Source organism: Rhipicephalus sanguineus, chromosome 5 (genome assembly GCF_013339695.2).
Source record: "Rhipicephalus sanguineus isolate Rsan-2018 chromosome 5, BIME_Rsan_1.4, whole genome shotgun sequence".
Classification (NCBI taxonomy): Eukaryota; Metazoa; Arthropoda; class Arachnida; order Ixodida; family Ixodidae; genus Rhipicephalus; species Rhipicephalus sanguineus.
In genome coordinates this window covers 183,162,626-183,181,844 of record NC_051180.1, presented here as the reverse complement: position 1 = coordinate 183,181,844, position 19,219 = coordinate 183,162,626, and the positions used below count along the sequence as shown (strand labels likewise).

Sequence of the window (19,219 nt, the reverse complement as noted above, 5' to 3'; positions counted from 1 at the left end):
ACAGACAGTAATGTGCGTGTGCACACAATGTTGCAAATGAGAAAACATGGCCACCATGAACGGATTCTGGCTGTTGCCTCGCTTTCATGTGATATTAAACTGAAGCTTATTTGTTTTTGAGCTACACGATGAGCTTTGATATTTCGCCTAGACAGTACAGAGCAAGGAGTTCAGTTTGGTGAAAAGAGAATGTGGTGTCGGCAGTGGAATGGGTGTGATAGCTTAACTTGCACCGATTACCACAGCACAATGGGCCTGTGTTTCTTACGGCTTTACGTGCACTGCAAGACTGCTGCCAAGAGGACTTTTCGGTGCGACTCAAATCGTAAGTATGAATGCCTGTTCTCAAGTTCAACAACATTGATCTTCTTGTTGTTTCAATTAATATCTTTTTTTTTGCGCTGACATATTTTGAAGCTTCAGTGACTACACTCCGCATAAAAGGTCATATTTCAATATAACAAGGTTTCCATATATCGAAGTAGATTGCCGATTTTGCCGACTTCGTTATGTCGAGGTTAACTACACAAAGTGAATAATCTGGAAAAAGATACTTATTTAAGATAATTGAAAAATATAATTGAAAAAGATAGTTGAAAAATATAAGTGAAAAAGGTAATGACCTTGTGCAAACTAGGCAGCTCAAACAACACAATGGCTGAACAGGGAGAACTGCTTAATAGCAGTTGTAGTAAGAGGAGCAAAACCAAAAAACGAGCAATGTGCCAGACAAACCTGGGCTAATTTTCAGCAGCATTTAAATCAAAACATTACTTGACGAGTGTATTGAAAGAAATGAACTAGCGGTCCAACTTACAGTGTCCAGTAGCCAGCGTACCATAGTGATTCTATGGAAAAGACACAACAAAAACATCACTTAGTAGATGAATGACAAAAACAATACAAGGGAAACAAATTCTTTAAAGTAGCAAAATGAAGATAGTATCAGGAAGGAAGGAATGTCTTTGGGACGCCACTGTCGTAGTGAACTATGTGTATGTAGGGCAGGTTTGTGGCTTTTTTTTTTCTTTTTGTATTACTATCATCACGTAGAAAGCATGCAATACAAGACAGCCACACATCAGTTCAATGTCTCCAGCAATCTTGTGCAATCTTGTGATGATGATGATAAGGCTTAAATAATGTGTGTGAAATGCAGACAGCAATACATACGGTACCCAGATTTTCTATAGGTGGGCTTTCCCACCCCAAAACCTAAGCTAGCCCAAAATGCACAGTAAAGAAGCCCTTTAATATTCTCAAATTTATTAAGTTCTAAGTATTGTTTCACTGTTTTTATGAAAGTATCATAACATTTCAAGCTATACGCCTTGAAATTGTTACACACTATAAGCATAGCCGCTGTGAATTCACATCGAACAAAATGAAAGCTTGAAATTCCCAGAACCCTAGTGCCGTACAGTGTAGCCGTAAATGCTCTAGCCTGACATCTGTGGCAATCTACATTAAGCTCAGGCTCTTCACAATGAAATTACATATAGCCATGAAAGTACTTTCACTGTATTATGCATGTGCTGTAAGCCCACAGTACTCCTTAGATGCAGATATTGGTGCGAAGCATTCTTTATTTACTTCATTACAACTGAAAATTTGTTACAACCACGTTCGTTTTATGAAGGTCTAACTTGCAAACTGGCACGCAGGAACACTGCCCACTACATTAGCCGAATGCTTTGCACATCATTGCCAAGTTAGTGGCCACGATAGGTATAGGCCATAAATATAGGCTAAACTTGGCCGAGGAGCCATCTCATAACCAGAATGCGTATGAAATGCTGGACAAAAAGAGAGAGAGAAAAAAAGAAAACACCCCTACAAAGGCCGATTATGGACTGGAACTTAGAATAACAGAGAGCTGAGCTAGTTGGTACGTATTCATTCTAAAAAGAGACAGGGCGTGCAAACACGGACACAAGAAAGAGATCAGGACACCACAAACGCCGACTAACAACTGAAGAGACGCACAACGGCTGAAAAGAAAGAAGGCACGAAAACTTATCTGCGCATGCCCATGCAACCGGCGAACCTATCAATCCGGCACGCGTGGCGGTCTACGTGGAAGATAACTGTTAAGGCATTTGATTTCATCTTTATGCAAGCTAATCGACGGTTGGCTCATGCATGCGCTACCACTATTCTCGATATGCCATGCTTCAATCATCAGACGCGTTTCTTCATTTCTATGCCGGTACAACACTGCGCATTCATCGAATTTTGGCGTGCACTTACAATCTCGACAATGTAAAGATAGATTAGATGGTGAGCCTCCTGTTAGCGATCTCTTATGTCCCAACAATCTCTGGTTAATGCATCGGCCCGTCTGTCCTACGTAGAAGCGGCCGCAGCTGAAAGGATAGGAAGAAAGCGATAGGAAGAAACGTGTCGTAGGTATTCCGTACATTCATTGCATATCTCACAGGCTAAAGAAAGTAGGAAGTAGATACGGCGTTAATGTTGTTTTCACGGCTGCCAATAAGCTAGGTAAGATTTGTGCCGCTGTGCAGAGGAAGAATGAGCGAGTAAAAGACAAGAAGCGGACCGATAATTGTTTTGTAAAACACTCCAACAAATTCACTGATTGCCGTACGAGTGTGGTGTATAAGGTCCCTTTCAGCTGCGGCCGCTTCTACGTAGGACAGACGGGCCGATGCATTAACCAGAGATTGTTGGAACATAAGAGATCGCTAACAGGAGGCTCACCATCTAATCTATCTTTACATTGTCGAGATTGTAAGTGCACGCCAAAATTCGATGAATGCGCAGTGTTGTACCGGCATAGAAATGAAGAAACGCGTCTGATGATTGAAGCATGGCATATCGAGAATAGTGGTAGCGCATGCGTGAGCCAACCGTCGATTAGCTTGCATAAAGATGAAATCAAATGCCTTAACAGTTATCTTCCACGTAGACCGCCACGCGTGCCGGATTGATAGGTTCGCCGGTTGCATGGGCATGCGCAGATAAGTTTTCGTGCCTTCTTTCTTTTCAGCCGTTGTGCGTCTCTTCAGTTGTTAGTCGGCGTTTGTGGTGTCCTGATCTCTTTCTTGTGTCCGTGTTTGCACGCCCTGTCTCTTTTTAGAATGTATGGACTGGAATTTACTCAGAAAATCCAAGCCTTGACAAAGCTGAGAGGCTGACAAAACTGAGCGAAATTTTGCTTGACTGGAAAGGATTGTGTACGAGAGACATCACACATTGTAATGAGGACTCGATCTACACATGGGAGCCTTGTGTACTCGCTGTGCACTAATCTGTGCTAATAAACAAACCCTTAAAAGTAGGGGTGTGCGAATATTCGAAATTTCGAATATTTTTCGAATAGTGTTTGCTATTCGATTCGATTCGCACTGAAATTTTACTATTCGAACTTCCCAAAGACAAATGCAGTCAACGTCCGGTTGAAAGTTACCCCTTCAGATTTTCAATATGCTTCACCTCATTACACTCTCGTATTGTGGCAAAGCTGCCTTTAGAGCTCCGTTACGGTCGAACTTAGCCAAGAGACAAAGTCCGGTTGGAAGTGGTCCCTAGATTTTCAATATGCTTCACCTCATCACACCCCCGTATTGCGGCAAAGCTGCCTTTCAAGCTCCGCTACGGTCGCAAATGTATTAACTCAAGAAAACGTTGATTCCAATATGGAGATGAAAGATGTGTCAGAGTTGGGGGCTCAATTAATGCTGTTTTGGACCTGAAATTTGGGCAGGAAGTCCGAAAAATCGGACGCCGAAGCTTTTTAGCATCCAAAATTTCAGATGTTCTTATATATCGACGTCTACGAGGCAGATTTGGAACTCCGGACGTGAAGGGAGCACACCCTTGTCCGCCACATCAGTTGGGCTTCCACAGAAGTTGAAAGAGGAGGAGAGGCTGAGGAAATGGCATCTCTGCCTATCACGTGTAAAGTGTTGTCGGCAACACTTTGGTTGCACCAAATCATGTACATAAGTACAATTCGGCCTCTACATTGCCTCACTCTTGATAAGAAAGACAACTATGAAATATGACCCCACCAGCGCTTCATCAACCTAGCGAAAAGAAACAATTTCATGTTGCTATCTCACAAGAACATACTTAGGGATTCTCTGCAACTTTTTCTGTAATTTCACTTCGAATTATTCGAAAAATGTTTGAGAAATATTTGAAAATTATTCGAAATTATTCGATTCGATTCGCACTCAATCTTTATTATTCGAATTCGCTTCGCACCCAAAATTTTGCTATTCGCACAGCTCTACTTAAAAGACTTACTAATTTCTCTCCCTTTATTTTTTAAGATAACAGCCAGTTGAACTGATGCCTCATTTCACTGTCAAAACAAAAATCATATGGAGGCATACACCTAGGCATACAAACAATTTTTAATGCAATGTCTTTTTACACCGTGTTCCCATGTTTACTCGTGTTTTATGATGCTTTTGTAACTGCTACTCTCAGCCATGACTTCACATTGGTCAGTGTGTGCTCCGTTTTCTTTTTAAACGTTGTCAGCCAAACACATTTTCCCTTTTATGTCCAACAGAAGGCAAGTGAAGGGAGCAGAACAAAAAATGTGCCACATTGATCACAAGGGAGAAAAATGTGGCGAAACAAGCACAATGTGGTCTCAGCCTAGATCCAAAGAATTCTGCATTGTGCAATAACAGCAAAACATTATCTCTGCTTTCTTTACATAGTGCATCTCACCGACTGATCCTTATGTTTGAGCAACACTGATGCCCATGACTCTCCGAGATGCAAAGGCAATGACGACAATGCACGACCAAATGAGAGCTCACCAACACAGCCAAGACTGGCGTTCTACGTTTCCAAAAGCCCATACATTGTAGGCTCAGGGCCAAGGGTCGGCTGAAGCCCTCAGAAAGTACACCGAGGCAGAGCAAGGAAATACACCTTTACTGGGCGGAGTCCCGGGCTCGACTGCCGGCCGCCGTTCCGCCGTGAGCGCGCGAGCTACGTATCGTCTTCCTTAAGCCAGAGCGAAGGGCAATACCCAAAACATTAAAACAGTGGCAAGGCGTGTTGGTGCTCAACGTGTGCACAAAAAATGAAGAGAAAGAAAAGATAAATAAACATATATAAAATTTAGCACAAACAATGCAGATTTTTTATTACAGTACCGAGTTTGGCTGTTGTGCAGTACGACCCACTCATAAAGGGAACACCAGCCTTCTGGAATAATTGCAACTTCATTTTGATCCAACTGCTTCTGCAACAATGTTTTTACTAGGGGTGTGCGAATATTCAAACTTTAGAATATTTTGCGATTAGTGTTTGCTATTCGATTCGATTCACACCGAAATTTGACTATACGAAGTATTCAAACTTTCGGAAAATAAATATAACGGTTTAAAATGACTGGAAATAAATATAAAGACAATAAATCGACGTGCAGCGTGCTTGGCCTTGCGTTTTGGGGCGGCAACGTGCGAAACTGTTAGCCGCTTCCACCAATGCTCCGAGCGGTCGCTGTGCGAGATGCTTGCCAGGGGGTCCGCTGCCGATGCATAAAATGCCCATCCACAGTTCTGAGGAGCCAGCGGGCGATGCGATTCGTTGCTTGCGACGAAACACATTGCGGCTTCTTTGCTTTTGCATGTCTGCTAGCGCGATGTTCTTGCCCGCAAAGTTCGGATTCGTCTCGCACATCGGCGCCGTGAACGGAGTTAGGCCTAGCCACGACTCTGAGCAGCAAGCTCGGTCGCGATGTGCGTGGCCGCGGTACCCGATGTTTCAAAGTACGTCATGCTCGATCGTGAGTACGTCTTCATCACGAGGTGCAAAATTCTGATAAGCAGAACAGTTTGTCCGATACGCACGTCTGCGATGTTCGCTACGAGTGCGGCGCACTATCGTAATCTGATGCTTGAACTTCCGCTTGCAGTTGCCAAACTAAAGCGTCATTATATTCTAAATGATCCTCGATCTGTGAACACAGAACGAGTGCGAACGCGTCACTAAGTAGCGCCATTTTAGACAGCCGCGACCTCGCGACGTGCAAGCAGCAGACGACGCTATCCCAGAGCGAGGATCGGACCAATGGCGAGGCATGCTGGAGCAGCATGCCGGACGCAGCCAATCGAAGGCCTCGAAATGAATTTCAAACATTTGCTTTTTGTATGCTTTTTTCTTAATGGAGGACCTAGCTGAAGTGGGAAATTTGAAGATGGAGAAATGCTCTTTCCGACGACCCAAGATGGCAGCGCCCAGTTACGCCGTTGCGGAACTATTATTTTTTCAAACACAGTATTTTTTTTTTGCAATTTCCACAGTAATTTACACCACCTCGGCAAGCACAACAAGTTTTTTTACCGCACTTCTACGTTGTTTTCAGCAACAATATTTTGGAATCAGAAAAATGACTACAGAAACTGAAAATGTGATTTTCGAAAATCTTTTTTTTTTGTTATTTTTCGCGATACGAAAGCCGCATCCCCCCTAAGGAATAAATCTGTTCTTTGACCATGTTTGTGACTTGTAATTGTTGCCGTCGAGTAAGAACATACTTAGGGATTCTCTGCAGCTTTTTTTTTGCAATTTCACTTCAAAGTATTCGAAAAATACATGAGAAATATTAGAAAATTATTTGATTTGATTCGCACTCAATACTGATCCTTCGAACTTGCTTCGCACCCAAAATTTTGCTATTTGCACAGCTCTAGTTTCTACACTTTTAAATCCACCTAATTGAGCATGTAGATTACACATGCAAACCATGTACATTGGTGAAGTTCAATGTTTGACGGAAGCCCGTCTGGTCGGGATGATACATGGTGAAGGTAAAAAAACCCCGAGGCACTGCGCCGACCAAAGTGAAAATGAAAACACACAGAAAAAGACATTTCGGTTCCCACACGGGAGCCTTGTTCACAACTGAAAAAAAAAAATTTTTTTTTTGTTTTTTCACTTGTGAACAAGGCTCCCACGTGGGAGCCGAAACGTCTTTTTCTGTGTGTTCTAATTTTCACTTTGGTCGGAGCAGTGCCTCGGGGTTTTTTACCTTCACCATGTATACTGGTATGAATATTAGTGGGGTTTTCTTTTTATGCTGGGGCCATGCTACCCCCCCTCCCCTCCCCCCACACACACTCTCTCTCCTTGTGAGGAATGCTACCGGGATGCTTACCAGGAATGCGTACAAATTGTACGGTGGCCTGCGCTGGGTGTCAACCCGGGTGTGGTCCACGTAGCAGTTCATGTCGAAGCTGTTGACCGGAAAGTGCACGTACGTCTGCAGCTTCTTGCTCTGCCACGCGGTTTCACATCGGAACCTGGTAGAGACCAGTGTGTGGCATGTCATATGCTGCAGTCACGTTGTCCACCACGTACCACATTAAAACACATCGTATGCCAAAGCTGCTCCCAAATGGTGCTTACCTGAGCTTCATAGCTTAATGTGACCTTCAAAGGGCCTCGTTACACTTTTCTAAGGAGACTTTTGTGACAAAGAACGGAAGCGTCTGCCACATGAAATGGATGCTACTTTATTGGCATGCATATCAAGAGCTTTTGCCAACTCTTCAATTCGTGGCATCGTTGAACTTAAATATAGCTGCGTGTCTGCACTGATATTTGGCTGGGTGCGATACTTGCTTTTTCAAGTAAGCAACATACCTTATTTATAGTCGAACAATTTCAGTGTCGACTGCATGACAATCCGTTTATCGCTGCATCAGTTTATTGGCACTTATCGTAACTTGCTCCCACTTTCGGTTAACGAATCTTAGTTAAAATTAGCAGATTTTTTTGTTAGAATCAAGTAAGCATGACATTTTAAATGCAAAGCATTTCTTGGTGAACCAAAGGCACTTTTACCATTTCTATTTATCTAGCCATCTGCATCTGGATGCTCTCGTGTTTGTGGCCTTAACATTGTACAGTAAAAGCTCATTAATTCAATCCCCGTTAATTCGGAAAATCGGATAATCCGGATGTGTTCCCGGTCCTGGAAAGCATATGCACTGTTTAATGGCGTCAGATTCTCGTTAACTCAGTCATATTTGATGACCCAGTTAATTCGGACTATCCTCGGAGTGCACGAAGCACTGTATATGTGCGACGCAAAAGAGTCAAAACAGTGTTCACGGACAACCGAAACAAGGTGGTGCAGTTCGCATCACCATCGTCATCAGCGCAAACTGTATGGTAATGACAGGAAAGCACCAGGAAAGCCAGAACGCTTTAGGCCTATTTGTGTTTACCACCGCGTTGGCCACGAGCCTTCAGAAAAGAGTTGTCGCTGTCCACAATTGCGTTGTTAGCCGTGTCGGTGACCAAGGCTTCAGTGGCTGCTAACTTGTTTCGTTCTCGTCTTTACTTCGCACACGTGAACTGCATGGACGATATCGATTATCGCATTGATAGCAACGGCGGTATCGTCAGCAGTGGCTGCGACAAGCAGTAGCTTCATTTTCACCGCATGCTTTCAGAACTGTGTAGTCACCATTCATGATTGTGCATTAGGGAGCCAGGGGCTGCGACACTCGGCAGTTTCGCTTCGACCCTGTGTAGGGCATGCACGTGCCTCCACAACAGTGTGGACGTTACCAATCATCGCATCGTTATCGACGCATTCAATTCGTGCAAGGTCACAAAACTCAAGCATGGCGGAAGCTGTTGAAGATGTAGAGTTTTCAGCCGTGGTCCGCATGCTGGCATAAACTCGCTTGCTACATCGAGATGGACGATCAGTTGCCGGCCATTTTACCGGCGACAAAATTACTGCCACGTGCGCATGGTGGTGTTGGTGACGGCGGTACGTAATAAGGGAGGCGTGCAGAGCCCTTTCGATTTAAGACGCAAGAGTCTTGCGTACTTCTTGCGTAGAAGACACATGTGTACTTCTATGACTCAACAAGCTATCGTCTAGTGTTGCTTATCCCCACAGGCTAGTCCAACGAACGCTGCTCACACTCCGTTTAGATAAAAGCAACGTCTGTGATGTGACACGAGTGGCGGCATTACGTTAGAATATGAACTACCATTTAGATGCCAGTGTAGTCAACATGTCTAGTAAGCCCCCGACAAGATCCCTACTCAAATTGCATAAAGGCGTCGATCCACCTCGTAAGACTTGGTTCAAAGTGTGGCATATGCAGCTACTCGCTCACTGCTTTGCATGAAATCCTTTCTCACAATGCGTGGGATCTGCTAGAATTTTTGCATGCAGCAAAATAAATACATGCTACTAAGAATATGCTTGCAACATTTTTGTTTTAGTATTTGCCACCTCTTTTTCAAAGCCTTGAAATAAGAGAATTAGAAGAGATAAGTTGAGCAGTTGAGATGACGGAGCATGGAACACAGTGCATCAGTTGCAGAACAGTGACAAAACTGGCTGGCAATAGCCATGCTCACCGATTGAACTGTACAATGAGAATCTTGGGCAGCCTGGCTATGATCATGCGTTTCTCTGCCTTGCGCTTCTGCTTGCACGTTGGACAGTCCCATGCCGCCTCCCCCGACATGCTCTCAGTTTCCAGGAAGAGCTTGAGGCAGTCCTGCATTATTACAAGAGGCCACCACAGTGCATGTACAATAAACACCAAACAAACACATTTGCACATGTCCACCTCAATCTCATCAAAATCTCTAGCAATACATGCATCCGGGACCAAATGGAAAGTAACCTTTGTGACTGTGGACGAAGGACGGGGGACTGATCGAGGACTTGTTTCTTTCGTTAGACACAACCTAACTAAACCAACTATGAAGCTAAGGAACGTGTGGAGGACATTATTTGCGTGTTTTAACTGTAGTATAGTAATTATGACATAAATGGAAAGGAATTAAAGTGGAGAAAAAATCAACTTGCCACAGGTCGGGACTGAACCTACAACATTCGGATAACGCATCTGATGCTCCACCAATTGAGCTACAGCGGCAGTCGCTTTATCAAGCATTTATGTTTGCGTAATCCTGGGCGGGAGACTCTTTTGTTGCCAGCTGGCGTCACCTAGCACGTGATCTTATTACGAGCTGGAAGCTGACCAATACACCCTCGCATGCTAACCTAAGGCATAAAGTCTGCCGGAACAAGACCCTCGCTCTGAATGAACGAAAGAGGGGGCTTCCATCTTAAATGAATAAACAACGCGAAAAAAACGAGGATGAGCAAAGGAACGACAGACAACGGTCCCAAGTATAGTACAATGCCCAGCAAATAGCCTATGAAAGTGCTCACAGCACACTTCGCAGCAGTGTTGCCAAACCAAGGACTCTGCAAACAATCCCCTTTCTATGCTTACCAGTGCAGATTTAAGCATCTGTCATTCCTGCAAGTAGCCAGGGAAGTGCCACTAAATATGCTGAATTGCCTCAGGTGTTTCGCAGTATTCGCAGTTTGAGACGTTCAAAGAGCCGGTGAAATGAGCATAGCATCGAACAAAGGCGCTAATATCAAGGTGAATTCAATGAAGCATGCTTTCTAGTCTCCATTGGACTAACCTGAAGGTAGCAGACAGACCCGCTGACGGCTGGGATAGGCAGTGACAGGCAGGAGAACACTTCAAAGCTGCTAGATGACTTTCGACACACCAGGCAGGTCAGGTTCGACACCAGCAGGCCCTCGAACAGGTCTGACACCACCGACAGGTGCCGGTCCAAGTGCTGGCACCAGAAGCGGTTGATGCGCCCGTTCAGTGACAAGTTCGCTTCATCCGCGGGCGGCAGAGGCGCAGGAGCACCCTTGCGGTTAACAGCCTGCAAGTGGTTATGGCTTCATGGCTTAAGGGGGCCCTTAAACACTTTTCTAAGTAATCAAAGACTGACCTTGGATTAGACTGTCTTACAAATCTCCTGCTGCTAGAATTGTTTTAATCCTTCAAGTATATGCAGAGTTGCTAGTACTAGTTGCGGCTTTCCCTCACCTTTTGTCACCTTGAAAATGCTGCTAGCTACTACACCAAGAAGAGATAGCAAGGGAATATGAGCCTTCCTAAATGTTATGCCGCTGTAAATCATGGCCACGGGGCATTTTCTCTTGTTCTTTCTTTTTTTTTTTGGACACTCTGGCTGTTGCTACCTGTACAGGTTACTTTCGGTGCAGGTTACACAAGGACGCAGATTACGCCAGCTGAAGAATACACTAATTATTGTTGGTCCTGTGCCTCACCTCGACAAAGAAAGATGTAGATGGGAAATGAAAATCCGCAGATCTTTCACTAGCCCTTCAGAGGCACCCCGCTTGCGTTTTGTGTTGCATGAACATTAACACATCTTTTTCAATCACATCAATTCACGTAGATGTAAAAATCTAACAGACATCTATCCGGCCGTGTGGAACATTCCCAAGGCTAAACGGGCGCTAGCCAAAGTTTAAGATAGTCCCAACACCTTAAGACCAATTTGGTCCCTTCCTCAAGGGTTGACTGAAGCGACCAATGAAACAGCATAAACACTAAGATCAACTTGATAAGGAGGCTTTACCAATAGTTATGCTACCTTCAGAACATTCCCAGCAATGCCAGCTGTTCGTTGGGAGCACTTCTCATTGTGCAAGCCCACAGATTTCAAGATGTGATAAAGAGGAGGAAACAAAATGAGACAATCACGAGTAACACCGTTTCTTAGACTGATTTAGACGACACTGAGTTGGTGTTGGAATGCCTTACACTTTGGCCACTTCAGCCTAGAAAATCTGCATGTATGGTTACAAAGAATACTGTACATAATAAAATGGTCCTTTTAGTTTATGCAACCGTAACATTCAACCTCCCTTAAAGGCCAGTTGCAATGAATTTTCACATTACCTAATGTGGTAAAAATTAGTATGTACCAAACAATCTTGACAAAAGTTCAGGGCTCGACACCCCTGCGTGCTCGGCACCCCTCCCTTATTGCGTACTGCCACCCTAAACACCACCGCGCACACGTGACGATACTTTTTTCGCCGATAAAATGGCCGGCAATTGATCGTCCATCCATCATGATGTAGCAAGCGAGTTTTATACCACAATGCGGACTGCGGCTGAAAGCTCTTCATCTTCAACAGCTTGCACCATGTTTTGAGTTTTGTGACATTGCATGTTCACTGCTGCAAGTCAAACCGAAGCTACTGCTGCATTTGCTGTGGACGAAACTGTGGTTGCTAACAATGTGATCACAGGTTGCGTCCACGCAGTTCTGAAGGCACGTGTGCGGCCTACACACACGAGTCGGAGCGAAACTACCGAGCGCTGCAGCCACTGCGGAAGAAACCTGGCTCGCTAATGCACAATCGTGCATGGCAACTACACAGTTCTGAAGGCACACGGTGAAAATGAAAGTACTGCTTGTCGCAGCCATTGTAGACGATACTGCCATTGCTATCTACTCAATCATAAAAGCACCCACACTGTTCACGTACGCCAAGTAAAAATGTAAACAAAACAGGTTTGCCACAACCGCTGAAGCCTTTGTTGCCAACAACTCGATTGTAGGTGGCGACCATGCCTTTTTGAAGGCCCGCGGCCAACGCAGTGTCACACGCAGTGGTAAATGTAAATAGGCAGTGTTCTGACTTTCCTGTCCTTACCGTATGGTTCATACTGATGACGATGGTGGTGCCGACTGGCCGCCTTGTTTTGGTGGTTCATGAATGCCATTTTTGCTGTTTTGCTCTAAACATTTGCGGCACTTCGCACTTGGCACGCTTCCACGATCATCTGAATTAACTGGGTTGTGGCCAAATATGACCGAATTATAGAGAGTTTCATGTCATTAAAATACGCATGTGCTTGCCGGAACCAGAGAACACGTGCGAATTATCCGATTTTCTAAATTAATGAGCTCAAATTAACAAACTTAGGGTATAATTCAGGCTGTCATCTCACTTTCATGAAATTTTGGATCAAAACTCTCGTGTTTTTGAGGCATGCAATGGTTTCTGATGTTGTGTGTTCACCCGTCTGATTGGAGAGAAGGTGGCTTGGTTCGGCATCGGTGTCATGTCATTCTGGGCAACAGCCAATGCTCTATTGGCAAGACGCAGAGGTCGAGTGGTGTGACAGAATTTCCTTACACTGATTACCACAGTGTGGTGCCCCCATGTTCCTTTTGGCTTTACATGTGATGTTTAGGTGCTGTGAAAAGGACATCACTAGAGCGGCATCAGGTTGAGGTTGCGAAACCTCAGGTTCATAAAAACAAATTTTTTTTAGTGATAACGATGTTCCGTTTTTGTTGTTGTGCCCTATTATTAGAACATTTTGTGACTGCTCCAGCGTAAGAAAAAGTCCATCGGTAGATATATACCATACATAAAAGATCAAATGTCAATATAACAAAGTTTCAATGTAATAAAGCAAAGTGCTGATTTTACTGACTCCATTACAATGAAGTTTAAGTGTATTTAGTTTTCTTATTAGCAGCTTCTAAACAGCGAAAAACTCACACGGTCCCTTATGCAATCGCCTAAGACAACTCGAAGGCAAACGCCATCTTCTTCTTCCGAGTTGACTGTACAGTGACCCAAAAAGCCTTCTGCACTGCCTCTGGGATTGGCCCACTTTTGACCAAGTGACGATGACATCGTATGATTCCCGGAATAATGCTTGACATCATTCAATTTTTGGTACCATTTGTGCTGTCGATGCCAACAGTCACTAATCGAGTTTAATGAGGCATATAAGGATTTTGCCTTAAACAAGCCATGCGTCCACATGATGATAAGTGAACATGATGTAAGTTCCAGCATGTCACTTTTGAGGTATCACACAGGCAGTCACAGGCAGTGCCCAATCTCAGAAGTTATGCCGACAAGCTGCATGTCATGCACACATCATTACTAGCAAGCAATAAAGGCAGCAAAATTATTATTTTTTAAATTTTTGTGTCAGAAGTGGTTCCTTTTGCAAAATGTAAAATTTTACATTGAGGCAATCCCATAGATACATTTATTTGAATGGAGGCATTTTACTTGGCCTATAGTTCTGTTACAGTTAGCCAGCCTTTAATCATTGACACATTTCAAGTGAAATTATGAGGTGAAGGGGTGTAGATTAATTTAGGCAACCTAATGATCTCTCAAGAGCACTTAGCACAAGCATATGAGTTTGCTGCATTGCAATTATGTTGGAAAGTGGCCATTGGAGTCGAGAATCCAAACTGTGACATTGCGTTAAGCGGGAGACCTCAGTGAGATCACGGCGGTTCAATCACAGAAACCCAAGGTAAGAAGGTTTGTGCTTGCAGCTCCTAACGTAACTCCATTTTTAGTGACAAAATCTCTGCACCATTGGGAGATGTCTCTGGATGCAGGCACAAATGATAGCCACTTGCCTTGTTGAGGTCTTCGTGGAGCTTGTCAATGAAGTTAAGGAGAAACTCGTGGGCATCTTGCTGCTCGTAACCAGCATAGACATTGAACAGCCTTCCCATCAGGCTCTGCAACAATAAGTGGGCACCAGGTCAGACACTCGTTCTGAATACAAACCCTTACTGTTAAGTGCCGAGTTCAATCAATGTAGGTAGATCGTCACAAAAAAACAAAATGAGGGCTTGACAGCAAACAGGCGGGTAGCATAGCTGGCGAGTTGATGAGTTGGGTGGTTGTTAGAGAAAGAAAGGTCAAGTTTCAAAATAACGAATATTAGATGCATACCTACGAACGTAGAGACTTTTAAAATCAGGAGATTTACTGCAGAGGACAGGAGTCCAGCCTACAAAGTTCATTTTAAAAACAGCGCAGCAAAATGAAGATAGTATAGAAAGAAACAACGGGACGGGCGCTGACTTGCAACTGAAAAGTTTATTCGAAAAACAGATACTTAAGTACACAAAGACACGTGAAATTGACACCCAAAAACTAGAGTGAAGCCAAACAAAGCCACATGGACGCCGTCAACATGCGCGTGAGAACCGTCTATTCACCAAACGATGCATGCAGATAGCTCTGTTCACTTTGTGATAATGACACTGAAGGACGGCTAATGCACGAAGCTTCCTCTTTACAAATGTGATACGCTTCGATAATTTCCCTGATGAGTCGATTCTTATGGCGGTGAATGATTGTACATTCTTCAAAGCATGGCTCACAACCACATGCATTGCAATGCGCCCCGATGTGCGACAATCTATCAGACCGGCTTGTTCTTTCATGCTCCTTTAGGCGTACATTAATGCAGCGCCCCGTCTGTCCTATATACCTCTTTCCACAAGACATTGGCAAATCATATACGACCCCCACCTTGCACGGAAAAAACGCAGCCCTATGCTTGACGCCGCACACGCTGGAAGCCCCCATTTTGTTCTCCAATTTTCTCTGGACAGAAGCGCAGATGCCACCCATTTTGTTAGGCGCCGAAAACAACACGTCGATGCCGTATCTTTTTGCCACACTTTTCAGACCATGTGACATGCGATGCACATACGGCATGACTGCCATCTTGCCTTCCCTCACCCGATCACGCTGCTTGCCACCTTCCTTCAGCGACCTAATAATCTTCTCGCACAACCGAGTAAGTAAGTGCGCCGGGTAGCCAGCGCCTTTCAGCCTGGCCACTTGCCAATCAAAGCTATCTTGAGCAACTTCTGGGCACGACTTACACACCGCCGCCTTCAAACATGAAACTGCTATACCACTTTTTATGATCTTAGAGTGGGCTGACTTGTAGTCCAAGAGTGGTTTTACGGAGCGAGGAGCATACATCCAACACAAATGATCATCCTTCACCTTCAGTTTCAAGTCAAGAAATTTCAACACACCCGCACATGGTGCTTCACGTGTAAAAACCAACCCTTGTCCGGCCTCCGCAAATCTATTCATGACCTCATCTACCCCGCCTTCTGCTGTGCCTCTATCCATTATAACCGTCGACGTACCTAAACACTTTTTTCACGAGTGTCAAGGCTGCGCTCCAGTATCTTATCTACAGAGCTTAAAAAAATGTTACTAAGCACTGGCACTATCCGTGACCCGATGCAAATCCCATTTCTTTGCACAAACATGCCATTTTCCCACGCTATCATTGTAGAGGACAAATAAAATGTAAGCAATTCTAAAAAACAAAAAGGTACGGTACGGCAAAAAGGTACGGCATCGACGTGTTGTTTTCGGCGCCTAACAAAATGGGTGGCATCTGCGCTTCTGTCCAGAGAAAATTGGAGAACAAAATGGGGGCTTCCAGCGTGTGCGGCGTCAAGCATAGGGCTGCGTTTTTTCCGTGCAAGGTGGGGGTCGTATATGATTTGCCAATGTCTTGTGGAAAGAGGTATATAGGACAGACGGGGCGCTGCATTAATGTACGCCTAAAGGAGCATGAAAGAACAAGCCGGTCTGATAGATTGTCGCACATCGGGGCGCATTGCAATGCATGTGGTTGTGAGCCATGCTTTGAAGAATGTACAATCATTCACCGCCATAAGAATCGACTCATCAGGGAAATTATCGAAGCGTATCACATTTGTAAAGAGGAAGCTTCGTGCATTAGCCGTCCTTCAGTGTCATTATCACAAAGTGAACAGAGCTATCTGCATGCATCGTTTGGTGAATAGACGGTTCTCACGCGCATGTTGACGGCGTCCATGTGGCTTTGTTTGGCTTCACTCTAGTTTTCGGGTGTCAATTTCACGTGTTTTTGTGTACTTAAGTATCTGTTTTTCGAATAAACTTTTCAGTTGCGAGTCAGCGCCCGTCCCGTTGTTTCTTTCTATACTGTCTTCGTTTTGCTGCGCTGTTTTTAAAATGAATGCAAACCAACTTGCCCAAATTTCCGTTCTCTTAAACTTTATTTCTAGTACTGTGGGCTCTCTTCATTGTCATAATTTTGACCTAACCGAACCGGCAGTCCTTGCCTCTTTGGTGGCAACTTGTGTTTGTAAGTCAAGAGTGTTGTCCTGGCATGTGAGGTATGGATTGTGCCCCGTGGACGTCAGGCAGCTTTGTGGCTTCATGGAACCGTCAGTAGGGCACAACAAGCGGTTGTGCAAGATCCTCATTTCTGAATGGTGGCGGCAAGCTCGTTTCTGCAAGGATCATCTTCGTTACCAGTGCTGCGGGACAGGTGGGCGGTGGAACACTAATATAATATCTGGGGTTTAACGTCCCAAAACCACCATATGATTATGAGAGACGCCGTAGTGGAGGGCTCCGGAAATTTCGACCGCCTGGGGTTCTTTAACGTGCACCTAAATCTAAGTACACGGGCCTCAAACATTTTCGCCTCCATCGAAAATGCAGCCGCCGTGGCCGGGATTCGATCCCGCGACTTTCGGGTCAGCAGTCGAGCGCCATAACCACTATACCACCGTGGCGGGGCTGGGCGGTGGAACACAGGCAAGTACAAAGAGTGGTGCGCGATAATAGATAGACCCACTGAGTGGCTGTGGAATCTGCTACGACCTAAGCTACCAACCAGGAAAACAAGTCGGAGAGGGGATGGCAGTTCCGGTGTGTGTGTGCTGTGTGATGCGGTGCTCCCGTAGTGCCACCAGGACGTTCTTCGGCGCGGCCCTAACTTTGGACTTAAGACAAGTTTGGACACAGTTGAAAAGCTCGCCTGCTGCAGATCCGTTTCTCGTCTGGCTTCTGAGGATGAAAGACAGAGGTGCTTGGCAGAGTGTGTCCAAGTTGTCGAAAGGACTAAAGGTACGAACAAGCGTGACCGTTCAGTTGATGATGCTGTGAATTTTCTCGTGCAAAATAGGCTGAGAATTGTGGTAGCCGATAAGCAAGGAGGATTTGTCGTCATGAAAGAAGGATTGTTTGGAGAGAAGGCCCGCGCAGCCATTGAAAAGAATTTCAAGCCAGTGAAAGAAAAGGCCGAACGCGTAAAGGAAAAAGCCGTTAGTATCCTAAGGGAGATGGGTTTGGAGAAGGTGGCCAGCGGAGTCAAGAGTGCGGGAGCATGTGGATTAAAGATATTTTTCACTGCGAAAACGCACAAGGAGCAAGTACCGTTTAGGGCCATAGTGTCGGAGCAAGGAACTTGGCAGAATGTGCTTTCCGCTTTTTTACAGAAGCATTTGCAGTTGTTAACTTTTGTTGACCCCTTCATGGTGCGGAACTCGGAATCTGTTGTCTTATCTAGGGAATCACAAACCAAGAGGGTGCGACTTGTTCAGTGTAGATGCCGTTGATCTGTTTTATTCTATGCCTCAGGCGCGTCTACTCAGTTGTGTTAAGGCATGCATTGTGGACGAAAATGAAGCAGATTTCGTGTCAAGAAGCCAAATGTCTGTGGACCGTTTTTTAGAATTGCTTACATTTTATTTGTCCTCTACAATGATAGCGTGGGAAAATGGCATGTTTGTGCAAAGAAATGGGATTTGCATCAGGTCACGGATAGTGCCAGTGCTTAGTAACATTTTTTTAAGCTCTGTAGATAAGATACTGGAGCGCAGCCTTGACACTCGTGAAAAAAGTGTTTAGGTACGTCGACGGTTATAATGGATAGAGGCACAGCAGAAGGCGGGGTAGATGAGGTCATGAATAGATTTGCGGAGGCCGGACAAGGGTTGGTTTTTACACGTGAAGCACCATGTGCGGGTGTGTTGAAATTTCTTGACTTGAAACTGAAGGTGAAGGATGATCATTTGTGTTGGATGTATGCTCCTCGCTCCGTAAAACCACTCTTGGACTACAAGTCAGCCCACTCTAAGATCATAAAAAGTGGTATAGCAGTTTCATGTTTGAAGGCGGCGGTGTGTAAGTCGTGCCCAGAAGTTGCTCAAGATAGCTTTGATTGGCAAGTGGCCAGGCTGAAAGGCGCTGGCTACCCGGCGCACTTACTTACTCGGTTGTGCGAGAAGATTATTAGGTCGCTGAAGGAAGGTGGCAAGCAGCGTGATCGGGTGAGGGAAGGCAAGGTGGCAGTCATGCCGTATGTGCATCGCATGTCACATGGTCTGAAAAGTGTGGCAAAAAGATACGGCATCGACGTGTTGTTTTCGGCGCCTAACAAAATGGGTGGCATCTGCGCTTCTGTCCAGAGAAAATTGGAGAACAAAATGGGGGCTTCCAGCGTGTGCGGCGTCAAGCATAGGGCTGCGTTTTTTCCGTGCAAGGTGGGGGTCGTATATGATTTGCCAATGTCTTGTGGAAAGAGGTATATAGGACAGACGGGGCGCTGCATTAATGTACGCCTAAAGGAGCATGAAAGAACAAGCCGGTCTGATAGATTGTCGCACATCGGGGCGCATTGCAATGCATGTGGTTGTGAGCCATGCTTTGAAGAATGTACAATCATTCACTGCCATAAGAATCGACTCATCAGGGAAA

At 44.9% G+C, this 19,219-nt stretch overlaps 1 protein-coding gene across 2 annotated transcripts in view; it reads right to left on the bottom strand.

Moving 5' to 3' along the window:
• LOC119394494 (ubiquitin carboxyl-terminal hydrolase 8) overlaps nt 1–19,219 on the bottom strand; it is a 103,483-nt gene that overhangs the window by 5,825 nt on the left and 78,439 nt on the right. For both annotated transcript variants that reach the window (XM_037661799.2, XM_037661801.2), the window contains 5 exons: nt 14,281–14,385; nt 10,468–10,722; nt 9,379–9,521; nt 7,148–7,292; nt 818–848 (listed from right to left, as the gene is read on the bottom strand). In XM_037661799.2, coding sequence (XP_037517727.1) covers nt 818–848; nt 7,148–7,292; nt 9,379–9,521; nt 10,468–10,722; nt 14,281–14,385 — 679 coding nt within the window. The remainder of the gene's footprint in view (nt 1–817; nt 849–7,147; nt 7,293–9,378; nt 9,522–10,467; nt 10,723–14,280; nt 14,386–19,219) is intronic.